The sequence below is a fragment of the Serinus canaria genome, chromosome 1A (assembly GCF_022539315.1).
Source record: "Serinus canaria isolate serCan28SL12 chromosome 1A, serCan2020, whole genome shotgun sequence".
Classification (NCBI taxonomy): Eukaryota; Metazoa; Chordata; class Aves; order Passeriformes; family Fringillidae; genus Serinus; species Serinus canaria.
The window spans coordinates 69,588,654-69,601,783 of NC_066314.1; the positions used below are offsets into that span (position 1 = coordinate 69,588,654).

The 13,130-nt window shown below is 42.5% G+C and overlaps 1 protein-coding gene across 2 annotated transcripts in view; it reads left to right on the forward strand.

The window, feature by feature from the left end:
• PIK3C2G (phosphatidylinositol-4-phosphate 3-kinase catalytic subunit type 2 gamma) overlaps nt 1-13,130 on the forward strand; it is a 206,320-nt gene that overhangs the window by 170,460 nt on the left and 22,730 nt on the right. For both annotated transcript variants that reach the window (XM_018919832.3, XM_030238643.2), the window contains one exon: nt 5,200-5,275. In XM_018919832.3, coding sequence (XP_018775377.2) covers nt 5,200-5,275 — 76 coding nt within the window. The remainder of the gene's footprint in view (nt 1-5,199; nt 5,276-13,130) is intronic.

The window sequence follows — 13,130 nt, forward strand, 5'->3', positions numbered from 1 at the left end:
TGGAAAACAGCTGCCTTCCTATTTGCACTGGAGCTCAAATGGAATTAAATGTTTCTTCAAACTCTTCTTTAATGAACAGAAACTTTTTCTTCCTCTATCTCTGAATTTTAGTGCCAGAGCCAGTAAATGGAGAAACCTCAGTTGATGGAATATTTGTTCTTGGACCAGTTTAAATCTTCAGTGTGCTCATGTCCCTCCCTATTCAAGGCATTTTTTTTAAATCTGTGGTTTGCATTAAGCATAAGCCTCACTTAGTTACTTTTATTGAAGAATTGCCTAGAAGAGGAGTTCTTTATTAAATTCAGGTTAGCACTGTTATTTATAACTCCCTCCCCAGACTGTGTTCATGAACAAGCTGTATTCATCACATCAATCACTAACATGCAGAAGTTGATGCACCTCCATTGTCAGACTGAGTCAATTAGGATGAAAAACAGGTTCCAGCACCTTTTTATTTTATATTTTTCTAATTTCATTCTAGTTGTCCCAAACCAGTGTCTCCGTATTTCTGATCACAGCAAAATAATGTTCAGCTTTGGGCCAGCTGCACCACTGCTGACTGGCTCATCATCTGCATGCACTGAAATACTTGAGTTTTTTAGATCTGCAGGGCAAAATTCTCAGCAATCTTCAGAATCTTTGAGTTTTGCTCCATTAAATGGTAAAACAACCAAGTGATATCACCAACAAGAGGTGAAGCACCAAGAAATACTGAACTGAGAGTTGGTAACATGGGAGAGGACAAAAATATGTGTTCCCAAAGCATAAAGCAAGTCTGTGACAAAGGACAGCTGCTGGCCATTGCTGGATGTTTCTGTTTCACTCAATTCCAGCTGAGTGATGGGCTGGATGGTGGCTGCAGCCCAAATCTCATCCCATAAATTAGGGCTGCCCTGGTGGCTCCTCGTTTTATGGCTCTATCAGTGGAGGGTTGTGCACTGCCTGGGGACACAAAATCAAGGCAAGGCTGCAGTAGCTGAGTCTGGGTTTGGCCCCAGGGTCAAACACAGTGGTAAGTGCAGGTGCACAGTAGGTTAGTCAGCAAAAAAAAAAATTCTTTTAGAGTTTGAGTCTATAAAGATTTTTCTAAGCATCCAAATTAACAGAGGATTTTGGAGGTGAAGATAAACCTTGGCAGGTAAGCAAACAGTGATGATGTTTCAGCTGTGGATGGGTTCTATAAACAGCTTTATAGTGACTTATAGGCTTTGTAAAAGGACTTTAAAGAGGATGTAAATGGGAATGATTGTAAATTATGTTCACTCATTTTCGAGCACACAGTAAAAGCCAGGCCCACAGCATTGTTCTAGGGTGAATAATGTTTTACACTGTAAAAGTAATCAATTTGATAAGAGCTTCCCATATTTCATTTCTGTTTTATTCACTGGTGCTCCTTGGGATTTGCAGAGATGAGGAAAAAGCTCCCACATGCCTGTATGGGGGTATAAAGAGAGGGAACAAAGTGTTCTCAAGGTGTGGGGGTCCCTTGAACTGCCACCACTCCTCTGTTCCTGTGGCAGGGCACCCAGCAGAGCCCAAATGGGGAGGGTTCAAAGCCCTCTCTCTTCCCTGTCCTTTCCTGGAGTTATCACAGCTGCACCAAGGTCAGCTTTTTCTGCTTGCTTTCTTTCCTGCTGATTCTCCATCCTGTGACAGTAGAACAGGAGCATGGGTGTTCTCTGACCCCAAATCTACTCCTGCACAGCTGAAAAGAAAGCTGGAAGCAGAGGGGAGGCTGCTTTTCTTTCTATTGAAATGAAATCTGGCTTGAAACCTGGCTGTGTTTCACAAACTGCACACTGTTTTTCTAGTTAGCCTCTGATGGAGAGCAGCAGACAATTCTGTCCTGCTGCAGTAGTGCAGGGCTGTGCCAGCCCCCCAGAGCCACTGAAATATTTTATTTCAGTTGTATCCTAGGGCAAGGAAAGGTGGAGTTTGTGCCTTTTGAGATAAATGGCTGAAAAAAAATCTGTGAGTTCCAGCCAGACTGACCACACAGAGCAGTCTGCTCCTGTTTGGGATAATGTGCTGAGTGACCTGAGAAAAATCTGAATTACCTGTTGAAGAGTATTGTCTTGTTAGGTAAGGATGCTTAGACAAATGATAGGAGGACTTCCTAAGTGTGCAACATTTCAGGGAATTTCCATTTGCTGATTGAAAGGTAAGAGTTCTGGGGGGAGAAAGGGTGAGGGAATGCTCTGGTCATCCTCAGTGCCTTCCTTCCTGCCAGGGCCATCACGGGGTCTCTGAGATTGGCACCCACAGTCAGCTCTGTGCAACAAATCTGCTGGGTTAGAAGTGGACACTCTGCACCTTCAAACAGCTCCTACATGTGTTCAAAGCTCTGCTAGATCTGTTTCTGGTTAGCAGTGAGCTTGGCTTAATTCTGTGCTCCAGCAGCTGGACCCCAGCTAATGTGACCCCAGATTGTATTATATTATATTATATTATATTATATTATATTATATTATATTATATTATATTATATTATATTATATATATTATATTATATTATATTATATTATATTATATTATATTATATTATATTATATTATATTATATTATATTATATTATATTATATTATCATTATATTATATCATATCATATCATATCATATCATATCATATCATATCATATCATATCATATTTATTATATTATTATCAGCCTTGTGAGAACTTGGAGTCAAATTCTCATCTCACCTCCTCCTGGGGACCTCAAAACCCCACACTCTTGTACTCAAACCAAATGTCCTTTTTTTCTTTTTTTTTCAGCCCTCTCTCCATTAGAATGAGATTTTGGAATTATTGCCTGAAACAATCTCTGCACCTCCTATTTACAAACCTCGTGCTTTGTATTATTTGTCTTGCATTTCCATTTATTGCAGAAAGTGGAGGTGGAGAGGAAGCAGAAAAAACACCACGCTGCTCAGTGTGGAATTTTTTATTTCTCTTTCAAGTCAGTTTGTGTATCCACCTCCTGCCTACTTCTCTCAAGATCTTTGAAGTCATAGGGCCACTTGAGTTTCTCTGCTTATTTTCAGGCTGTCAAATAAAGGCTGGGCTGCCAAAAATATACTCTCAACCCTGGAGATTTCCTACACTTGGGACTTGTGCTGAAAGAGCAAGTGAAGGTCCCCTGGGGAATAACTCTGCTGTTTCAAGCTGCTGGGAGCTGTGGCAGGTGGATGGGCTTTCCCCTGTCAGCTGTCTTCATCAGATGGAGAATAATTACTGGTGCTCAGTGCAGACAGGTGTGCTGGCAGTCCACTGCTAATAATTTCAGGATCTGTCATTCAGTTCAAGGAAAACAATTATGTTGGGTTTTCTTTCTTTCCTTCTTCTTTTTTTCCCCTGATTTTTGTTTTAAAGAAAATATCAGTGTGGGAGGAAAAACTCCAAACAGTAGAGTGAAAAATGAAAGGCAACTGTGAAAATAAATCCAGATTTCTAAATCTTATCTCTCCACTGAACATACACATCTGCTCCTGTGTCTGCTGTAACCACATGTTAACTCCTCACTAGCTGCTTTTGTCACTACCCTGCTCCTTTTCTTTTTTCCCTGCACAAATTATGCTACATCTTGTCAAATTGAAGGAACACAAATACTACTTGAAGTACATCTTGCTGATAAGAGACACATTATTTTCCACTGACTGGAAAAAAACAATGGTGACATTTTAATGCTGGAATCTGAAAAGTCTCTTGTCCTACCCATTCATTACAGTGTCAGTCCATGTAACATCAGCATGAATGTAACAATTCTAACCCTCTTAGAGAATGGCCATTCTGAAATATGGCTTTCTGAAAAGCCAATAAAATGCAATTACTGTCCAGCTTTGATTCAGAGTCATAAGAGCCCATTTAAGAATTCATGTTTTTATTACCTTGCAAACTACTGAAATCTGGGGATTTGGTTTATTGTTTTAATTCTCTCCAGCTGAAGGTAACTACCTGTTATATATGTTCACTAGAGCAGCACAGGTCAGTACATAAAAATAAAAGTTACAGCAGTACATAAGGTGGATTACTCTTTTAAACAGGAGGGTGAAATACGATCGTGCCTTTCACTCCCTGTGGGTTTCTGGTGTAGGATTTAACTGTGCATGGAGCTTTTCAGCACAAGTGTCCATTAAGCTGCTGTGGGAGGGAGGTTTGCACAATAGCTGAGCCTCAGGGAGGCACACACGAGGTCAGGTACTTGGGGTCAGTCCCGTGCCAAGGGCAAGTTCAGACTGGAGATGCTCCCCTGCCTTTGCTTCACACCTGGGCTGCTCTCTCACAGCACTTGCAGCTGCTCAGACAAATCTTGAGCTACTGGAGATGGAGCACAAGCACAGATCTGTGGCCCCACAGTGTGGGAATCCAGAATCAGAGGGTTTTGGGAAAGCTGCAGAAGGCAGGACTCAGAGACAGCAGAGCTGTGATTGTAGCTAAGCAGGAGCCATGAGACAGGTCAGCAGAAAAATCATGTAAGGAGTAGAAAAGTAAGGACAGATAGAACAATGGTCTGTGTATTAATGCTTGTCTAGAATAACTCCCTGAGCTGCAGAAAAGTTTATCTAGTGAGATATTGGGGAGTGAGATATTAGGAAGTTTTAAGCTTAATAATGGAGCTCTGTGTGTTGTGTTTGAAGGCTCACAAGCAGGGATTATATCCAAAAAAAGCATTGTTTAACCAAAGGTACCTGTGGTTGTAGTGGTTGGATGGAACTACTGTCAGTGTGCTTTGGCTTTGTGTGATTGGTCAAAAAACTTTTAAAGTGAGTTGTAACATTGAGTTCTTGGTCTGCTGCCTGGGATGTGAGCTGCTGGCATCTTCCCATTGCCATAACCATGGAATGAGAGTGGTGCTGGAAAATCAACCAGCTCAGGGCACGTTCCCAGCAGTCCTGTCCTGTTTGTGATTTGTGCATACACAGATCTGTGGCCCCACAGCTCTGAAGCGTGCTGACAGAAAGGGGCCAGGTAGGCACCAAAGCAGCATCCCTGAGGGTGCTAAAGGACACCTTCATCATCCTCCCAGTGCCACAGCAAAAGTCACTCCTGGGTTCCTAGCTCATGATCAAAAGGGAAAGCTGCCTTTTATTGCTGACTCTAATTTGTGCATTAAAAATGATCAGTGAGCTTCTTGGGGGGAATGATGCAAGGACCAGAGTGCAACATATGATATTACCTACGGTGTTTCTATTCTCTTTCAGAATGAGCTTGTACTCAGCTTCTTCCTCAACTGGTCCAAAAATACCTTGGCAGAACACTCATCATCTTTGACCTTAGGTATGTGGATTACCAATCTTATTGCTTTTCTAAGAAATTATAATCCTTGATAGCTTTAAGCAAAGGTGAGTCTAAAGTTTTTAGATGGTTTGGGGTTTTTTAGGATGTAAAGATACCAACAAATAATTCCTGATTTCTCAAGGTCTTTGAAAATGTGTTACTGACGTCACCTGTAGATTTCTTTCTCTTTCTCAAATTCCTTTCAGCCTTGCTTCATTTCTTTTTGAATAAACATGCTTATATGCAAAGCAGAAGTTCTTTTACACAGACTGTGGCAAGTTTCTTGTTTTACAAAACAAAATATTCAAAGATTTTGGAGGAAAGGATGTGAGTCACGACAAAGCACAATGTGTGCTTGCACAAGCGAAGAAAATCAGGGGTGACTTCTGAAGTAATTTTCACAATGAGTGAAGCAAGTAAATAACAGAACATTATGTTAATGCTTAGGCATACATTATTAATGACTGTGGTAATTCACTTCTGCCTAAATGAGATGCTGAACTGTTCTCTTAGCCTATCTAAATCCTTAACCCATTTCCCTCCTCTGTCCAGCGCCTAATTTAATCGAATTTCTGACGTTACATCATTAAGAGCCAAAGCATAAACCATAAAAAGTAAACTCTGAATGTTTATTGTCTTCCACTGCCTTAGTTCTGCACTGATAATAATCTTCTGTGCTCAGTTTTTAGGCAAAATAAAAGCTCATAAAGGAGTCTGCAGCTGCACTCTGCACCACAACAATTCAGCTGGTTGTTATGTGCTCCAAGTGATAGGATGGTTTCCAAGATCATCAGTTTTCCACATTTCAGAAAGGATTGTATCTCTGCATATTTAGTTTGCATGTCCATTAAGTTAATTTAATCCCTCTGCAGACAGAGGTTTCATTATCTCTTTTGCTGGGACCAGGTTTTTTTTAATCCATCAGAACAAAATAAATCCCATTCTGGCTTCTCAGCCCTTGGAAGATTCCCCCTGTGTGGAGTTTATTTGATTAGGGCATGCCATTATCATATGAAACCCATTATGACTATTGAAAATTACTAATGGTTACTCTAACTTTTACAAAGGATCAAGGAGATAATGCAAAGATGCTAGGAGCATGTAATCTGGGTCCATGGGCTGCATCTCTCTGTAGGTGTCTTTGGCAAAGATACAGATGCCAGAGGGAGCTGAGGCACAAGGCAGCTAAAGCCCCAGAAAAAGTTTGATTTGTCACTAATATTCAGCAGCCTAATTCTTACAGAGAATCTGGGTGTAAAAGTTTTATGCAAAATCATGAACAGCATCTCTAATAAAATTGAGAAATAACTTGCAACATCATAATTCCTACAGCAGTGTCCTGAGCCAGTGTGGTCTGCAGGATGAGCTGTCACTGTCATATTTTCTGGAAAAATCCCTTTGCCCAGGATTTCTTCTCCTGGGAAGCTGAGAAGCCTCAGAGAGAAATGAAAACAGTAATTATCTCCTTTGCTTCTCCTGTGTTTTGCTGCTTTGGAATGTGGTTGGAGATTGTTTATCCAACATGGGAATTGTTTTGACTTAATGACCAATCACAGCCAGCTGTGTCAGGTCACTGGAGAGTCACAAGATTTTCATTATTATCTTGTTAAGCCTTCTGTAAGTATCCTTTCTCTATTCGTCAGTGTAGTTTAGTATAGTATTCTTTAATATAATATAGTAACATAAAATAAGAAATTAGCCTTCTAAGAACATGGAGTCAGATTCATCATTTCCTTCCTGCCACAGGGGCTCTGAAAATACCACAGATGAGCCATCTAATTTTTTTTGTCAGTGGAAAAAAAAAGTCAAGGAAGAGAATGAAGAAGCAGAGGCAAGGATGTGTTTAGTGGGTGTTTGATGAGAGCTGTGTGCCAGGTAGCCCAGCCTGTTCTCACTGTGTGGTTGGTGCTGGTGAGGGTCACAGCATGGCTGGGGAAGAGGAGGGGGTCTCTGGCCTCCAGCAGGGAGGTTACAGGGGGATTGGATTTTTTTCCTGTGCAAGAGCTCTGCCTTTTAAAGTTTGGATACTTCACTTATAGACTCAGGGCAAAACCTTTGTTTAACGAGAGTGAGCAAACAAAATCCCAACCACAAACAAAAGGGGCTCTCTTTAGCCTAGAAAATTGATCACTATCATTTACTAATAAACCAGCAATGCACATGAGGTCCAAATAATGAGTTTGGACCTGGTAAAAACCAGGGAATCATGGGCTGGGTTGCTCTGGGTACTGCACCATTTGTGGGGGAAGAGCTGCCCTGCATGGGCTGATTGCCCACCTGAGAAATCTATTCAAACACACATTTCTATATTTATTTTTCTCTGTTCTTCACCTCACCTTTGGAGTCAGGCTGCTGGCACTCCCCAGAGAGCTCACTGAGATCTTTGTTCCATGGCATTCTGCACACGGGTGGCATCCAGAGGGGACACTAGTCCTGCTAAGGCAGGAGGGGGTGTCTGGTCATGCCAAGGTGCCAGGTAGCAAACAAGGAGTTGCTGGGAGGAACAAAGAGGCCCCAAAGGTTCTTTCTGCCTGAGGGTGCCCAGAAATGCTCTTGATTTGGAGGTGAACTCTGCAGTAATGCCATAGTCAGTCTGGGGAGGAATTAAATTCACTGAGCCTGCAGGAAAGAGGTGGTTGCCATGAATAAAAGCATAGATTTTTTTTTTCCCCCACAAATTTCATTCCTTTCTGAGGTTATAGGGGTCGTAATATTTGTCTCTTTTGAAAAATAACTCAAGTTTAATATGGGCTGGAGCTTTCCATGGGTCTGGTAGCTTCTCTCTCAAGCAAAAGAAATAATCTCTCTCTTGGTTAGGATCAATATAAAATAAGATTAATGCCCAATAAGATCAGGTTATGAATTTTGATCAAACCAGCATCTTTCTCTTACACTGCTATAATTTATAAATGTTGTAGGTAATTATACTTACTAAAGTAAAATAAAAATTAAAATTTATGAATTTGTACTCTGCTCCCAGCAATAGAGAGATTAGAAATCAGTGTTAAATTTACTTGACATGAATACTGAATCAGTATTCCCAGTGGGGTGAATTCTGAATTATCCTGAACATTGTCAGCATTTCATTATACCAAGCTCACTACAAGGCAGTAAGAGCAGATATCAGGAATGATTTCACAATCAGACTTTTATAAAAGCCAGGAAGGAAAGGAAGGGAAGGAAGGGAAGGAAGGAAGGGAGGGAGGGAGGGAGGAAGGAAGGAAGGAAGGAAGGTCTACGAAAAACATTTTAATATCCATCTTGTTTCTTTTTCTTCTCTTGAGTTTGTATCTCCTGAAAATATTAATCATTCAGACAGTTTTTTTCTCCTAAGGGCTGGAACACTGTACAGCCCAGCCCCAGCTCTGGCATGTTTAATTAGTGCTCCCTGTGTTTGTGAGCCTCTGGCCTTGAGGTGCAGCAGGGGAACAGGTTCTGTGTCCTTGTAAAGGGACATCCAGGGACATGGTAACATGGCATTCCCCTCCATGCAGAGCCACAGTCCTCATGGATAGTCCCTGAGGAGAAAAAGGCTCTCTTGCTCGTGTCCCACAGTGCTTTGATCTTCTGAAGTTGCTCACTCTTGATGAAAAGCTTTTGCCACAAGTTGCCCTCCTGGTTTCATCACATCCACCCATGAGCACCTCTGGCTGCCTGGGAGGACTGGAGCCCTGGGCCAGCTGGTGAATTTAGGGCTGACTGAAGTGTGAAGTCAGGGACTGTGGAGGCTGTACCTAAAGCAGATTGTTGGTTTGGGGTGTTCAACCCCAGCCCTGGAAAACCAAACAGGTTCCTGTTCTCTTTGATGCCAGATGTCAAAACAGACTGTCACCAAGAAAGGTCTAAGAGAAATCTGAAGGTGCAGAATACAGAACAAGACTGAGCTCCCCATGGCAGTGCACGGACACTTAGTTAATGAGTTTAATTAACATTGCTTTGCAGCCCACTTGTTTCCCTCTTGATTTTATCAGTAGCATCATCCTCTCCATTTTTGTTCCTCAAACCTTGAGCACAGTGTAATGCAGAGCTTGTTTTAAACTGCTGCTCAGGAAAACATTGCAAAAAGGTGGGATATAGAGCTGGCTGTTCTCCAGCATGGCAGAAAAAAACATCTAGCTAAAACAAAGACCATCTAGCTAAAACAAAGACCATCTAGATACAACAAAGACCATCTAGATACAACAAAGACCATCTAGATAAAACAAAAATCATCTAGATAAAACAAAGACCATCTAGCTAAAACAAAGACCATCTAGATACAACAAAGACCATCTAGATACAACAAAGACCATCTAGATAAAACAAAATAATCTAGATAAAACAAAGACCATCTAGATACAACAAAGACCATCTAGATACAACAAAGACCATCTAGATACAACAAAGACCATCTAGATAAAACAAAAATCATCTAGATAAAACAAAGACCATCTAGATACAACAAAGACCATCTAGATTATACAAAGAACTGCATGCTTGAGTACTGGGAGGATCATTTCACCCCCAGTAGAAATCTGAATGCTAATTGCCTTCATTTCTTCGTTTGAAAAAACAAAAGGACCCACAGATTTCTCATGTTTATGTTCCTCAATAAGAGGTCCTAAACTGGCAGGGTTTGGGATTTTCTGTAGTAGGGCTGGGGGCTGACTGCCCCTGGGAACACTGGGCTACACAGGCACAAATCAGGAAGGAGAAATCTCCAAGTGCTCCAGGGTCCTCATTTGGAATTTGACAGATTTTGCATCAACACCAGAGAGTCAAGAACTGATCCCTGGGGGGACCTTTAGCTTCATCTGTAGTCAGTGGAACTCAGTCCTGTACCTGCACCAGACCAGCACCTGGTCCTTCCAAAACGGGCTGCAAGTAGAGCGTGGCACTTCCCAAAAATGCAGGGCTGAGCTCAAGTCCATCTGCCCAAGCTGGCTAGATTGGGAGTAATTATTCTATGTGTATTCTATTATCATTTGAAGCTAAAAACACCTGGACTTCAAAGAGGATATGATCTAGCACTGAGTGGGAAAACCAAAACCATATCAGCTGAGTGTAGCTAGCAGTAGCTGGGTTTTACTCTGAAATATAAGCAGCAGTGATCTCTTCAATGTTTAACAGATTTCCCACGCTCTGTTATTTTTATTTCCCTTCCTTTTATTTTTTTCCCATTAGTGCTCAATTTATCTCATAGTAAGAGCAAAAAATTTATCTCATAGTAAGAGCCCATAGTGTGTGTGTTTCAGACTTCATTTTGCATATTCAATTAGACATGCATTTTTCCTCCTCTTTTGGTTTATTTTGGGGTGTTTTGGTTTGGTTTTTTGGTGGTTTTTTTGTTTGGTTGTTTTGAGGTTTTTTTTGTTAGAGACTTACATTTCTTACTTTCAAAGAAAAAATAAAACCCAACTCCCACTGTAAGAATTAATGAAAAACAAAGGCACTGTAGTGCTGTAGGAAAGGGAAGGCATGGTGATCAGCTGGATTCTGATGATGTAATTTAGCCTCTGAAATTGTTGTTCTTGCTAAACCACTGGTGGTGACTCACTGCAATTCCCAAAATTAACAGAGCCCCACAAGGGAATCGTGCCCTTATGTTAAAACACAGCTGCCCTTGTGTGACACTGTGTGTAACAGTCCTGAATTCCACATCTCCTCTGGCAAATTCAAGGCAAAAGGACTCTCAGATTAAGAAAAAGAAAATGGTAAAGTGGCTTTGCATGAAAAAAAAAAAAAAAAGAAGAATTTAATTTTATGGGCTTCTTCTTAACCTGAAAAAGACTCAGCATTGTCTGGAGTTTTCATCCCTTGTCCCTCCCTGTTCCTATTTTCATAACACAAGAAATGAAATAAGGCACAGTCTTGCCAAGTGATTTGTCAAGGTTCATAAGGGAGAGTAACAAATGAAGAGCTGCTACTCAGCCCTCTAAGTCCCAGCTTAGTGATTTCTTCCTGAGATTTCAATTTTTCAGGAGTGTTTCAGGCCCTTCTCTAGTTAGGATGTGATTAAAAATGTATTTCTGTAGGCTCTAAAGGGGAGAAATTGGAGATGGATTCATATTCTGAAATTCCACTCCAAGCCTCATAAACTCAGCAGCGTTGGTACAATTACATTATGGCAGTTGCATGTACACACTGTGTTATTTCTAATTCATCTGAGCTCCCTTCCTCAGGATAAATGGCAATTACACTGCCTCTCTGGCAGTCAGCAGCACGAGGCCCCACTGGCACTGGGTCTGCCCAGCAGTTCTTTTAGGCTCTGCTTGCCCCAGAGCTTACACATTTCTTCAGAAAAACACACCCAGAGTGGCTTGTCCATTATAGCACCCCCTGTGCCTCCTCCTCTGCTGGCAACAGAGAGGCTGAGCAGAAGGAATTGGATTTCTGGCTCCAACCCCCCTGGCAGTGAGAGCTCTGGGGACATGTGGGGAGGAGAGGGCAAGAGTGAGACAGGGAGTGCCCATGGACCCTTCTGAAGAGGCTGGGCAGAGTTCCAGAATAAAGCAGGGATTTATTCCAAGGATCTCCTCCATGGATCCACCTTGGGCAGCACCAGAGCCCAGCCAGGGCTGCACCCAAGATGACCCAAAATGGCCCCAAAATGCCCGGCCGGGCACGGGGTCTCTCCCTGGGATCAGCTCTGCTCCATTCCCACCTTGCAGTTCATTGTCCCAGCCCAGCTTTAGCCCAGGCACTCCCACCCTGCTTGTTTTTCTCTCTCCAGCCCACGGGGTTTGTGCTCCTGGGCTGAGATTGGGATCATTTGTCCTTGGTGCCCAGCTGGAGCAGGAATTGTTTTGTCTCCCTGCTCTGTGCACAGAGCTCACCATCCCTGGTGTGATGCTCAACCCCACCCACTAAAGCAGCACAGAATGTGAAAATATCAAAGCTAAACCTGAGACATCAGCCAGGTCTCTGCTGAGGCTGAAAGAGACACAAGAGAACCCTCCTGCTACCCAGGGGAGCAGTCCTGGTTCTCCCAAAAGCCTCCTGTGGCAGTGCCTGACTGTGAGTGATGGCTGCTCTCACATTCCCACCCTTTCCCACTGCCTCTGCTCCTCACGAGATGTGTTTCTATTCAAAGAATTAATCACCACTCTATTGTCCTGTCTGGTGCTGTTGTGTCACCCTGCAGTGGCTTCAGGGCTGGGGTGTCAGTGGCAGATCCCAAGGTGCAGGAAGGAGAGCAGGATTTCTCTGGCTGAGGTCTCCAGCTCAGCTCTAAAGGGCAGGTGGGAGAGCAGAGCCCAGCTCATGAGACATCCTCATTGTGCTGTAAGCTTAGCAGGACTGAGTTCTTGCTTTTTCAGGTAAATTAGTGGGTGTAATACAGCTTTAGTTTAATTAAATGTTGCCCTATTTGGTGAGTAAAACCAGGCAGCTTCACCCAGGCAGTGTCCAGGCTGTCCTTGGTGACCAGGTGGTGAAAAATGTCTCAAGCCCAGCTCCTCAGCCCCTGCTCCACTGCAAAATAAGGAGGTCAGACAGATATTGAGCAGAGGCTGTGCTCACCATTAGCTGATTTGCAGTGGTAAAAGGCATCTTTTCTTTGCTGTGCCTCCCTGCTGTGTCTGCAGGGCAGGTAAACCACATCACTTACCCAGAGTCAAGGACACACCTCTTTGGCACTGAAGACAGCTGGCTCAGTGCCTCCAGCAGAAAGATGGAGCAGGATTTGCTTAGTCATTTCTTCCACAATATGAGACTGATTCTTCTTGCTTGGAAAATGAAAAATGGCTTTTTTTCAGTGGGAATTATGGCAGACTTCTAAAGTGCATCTTAGTAGAAAAATCTATGAAAGCAATGGGTTGCATGAAAACCAGCCTGGAACACATAAAGTACAGAATGAGGAAGGCAGAATTTATAC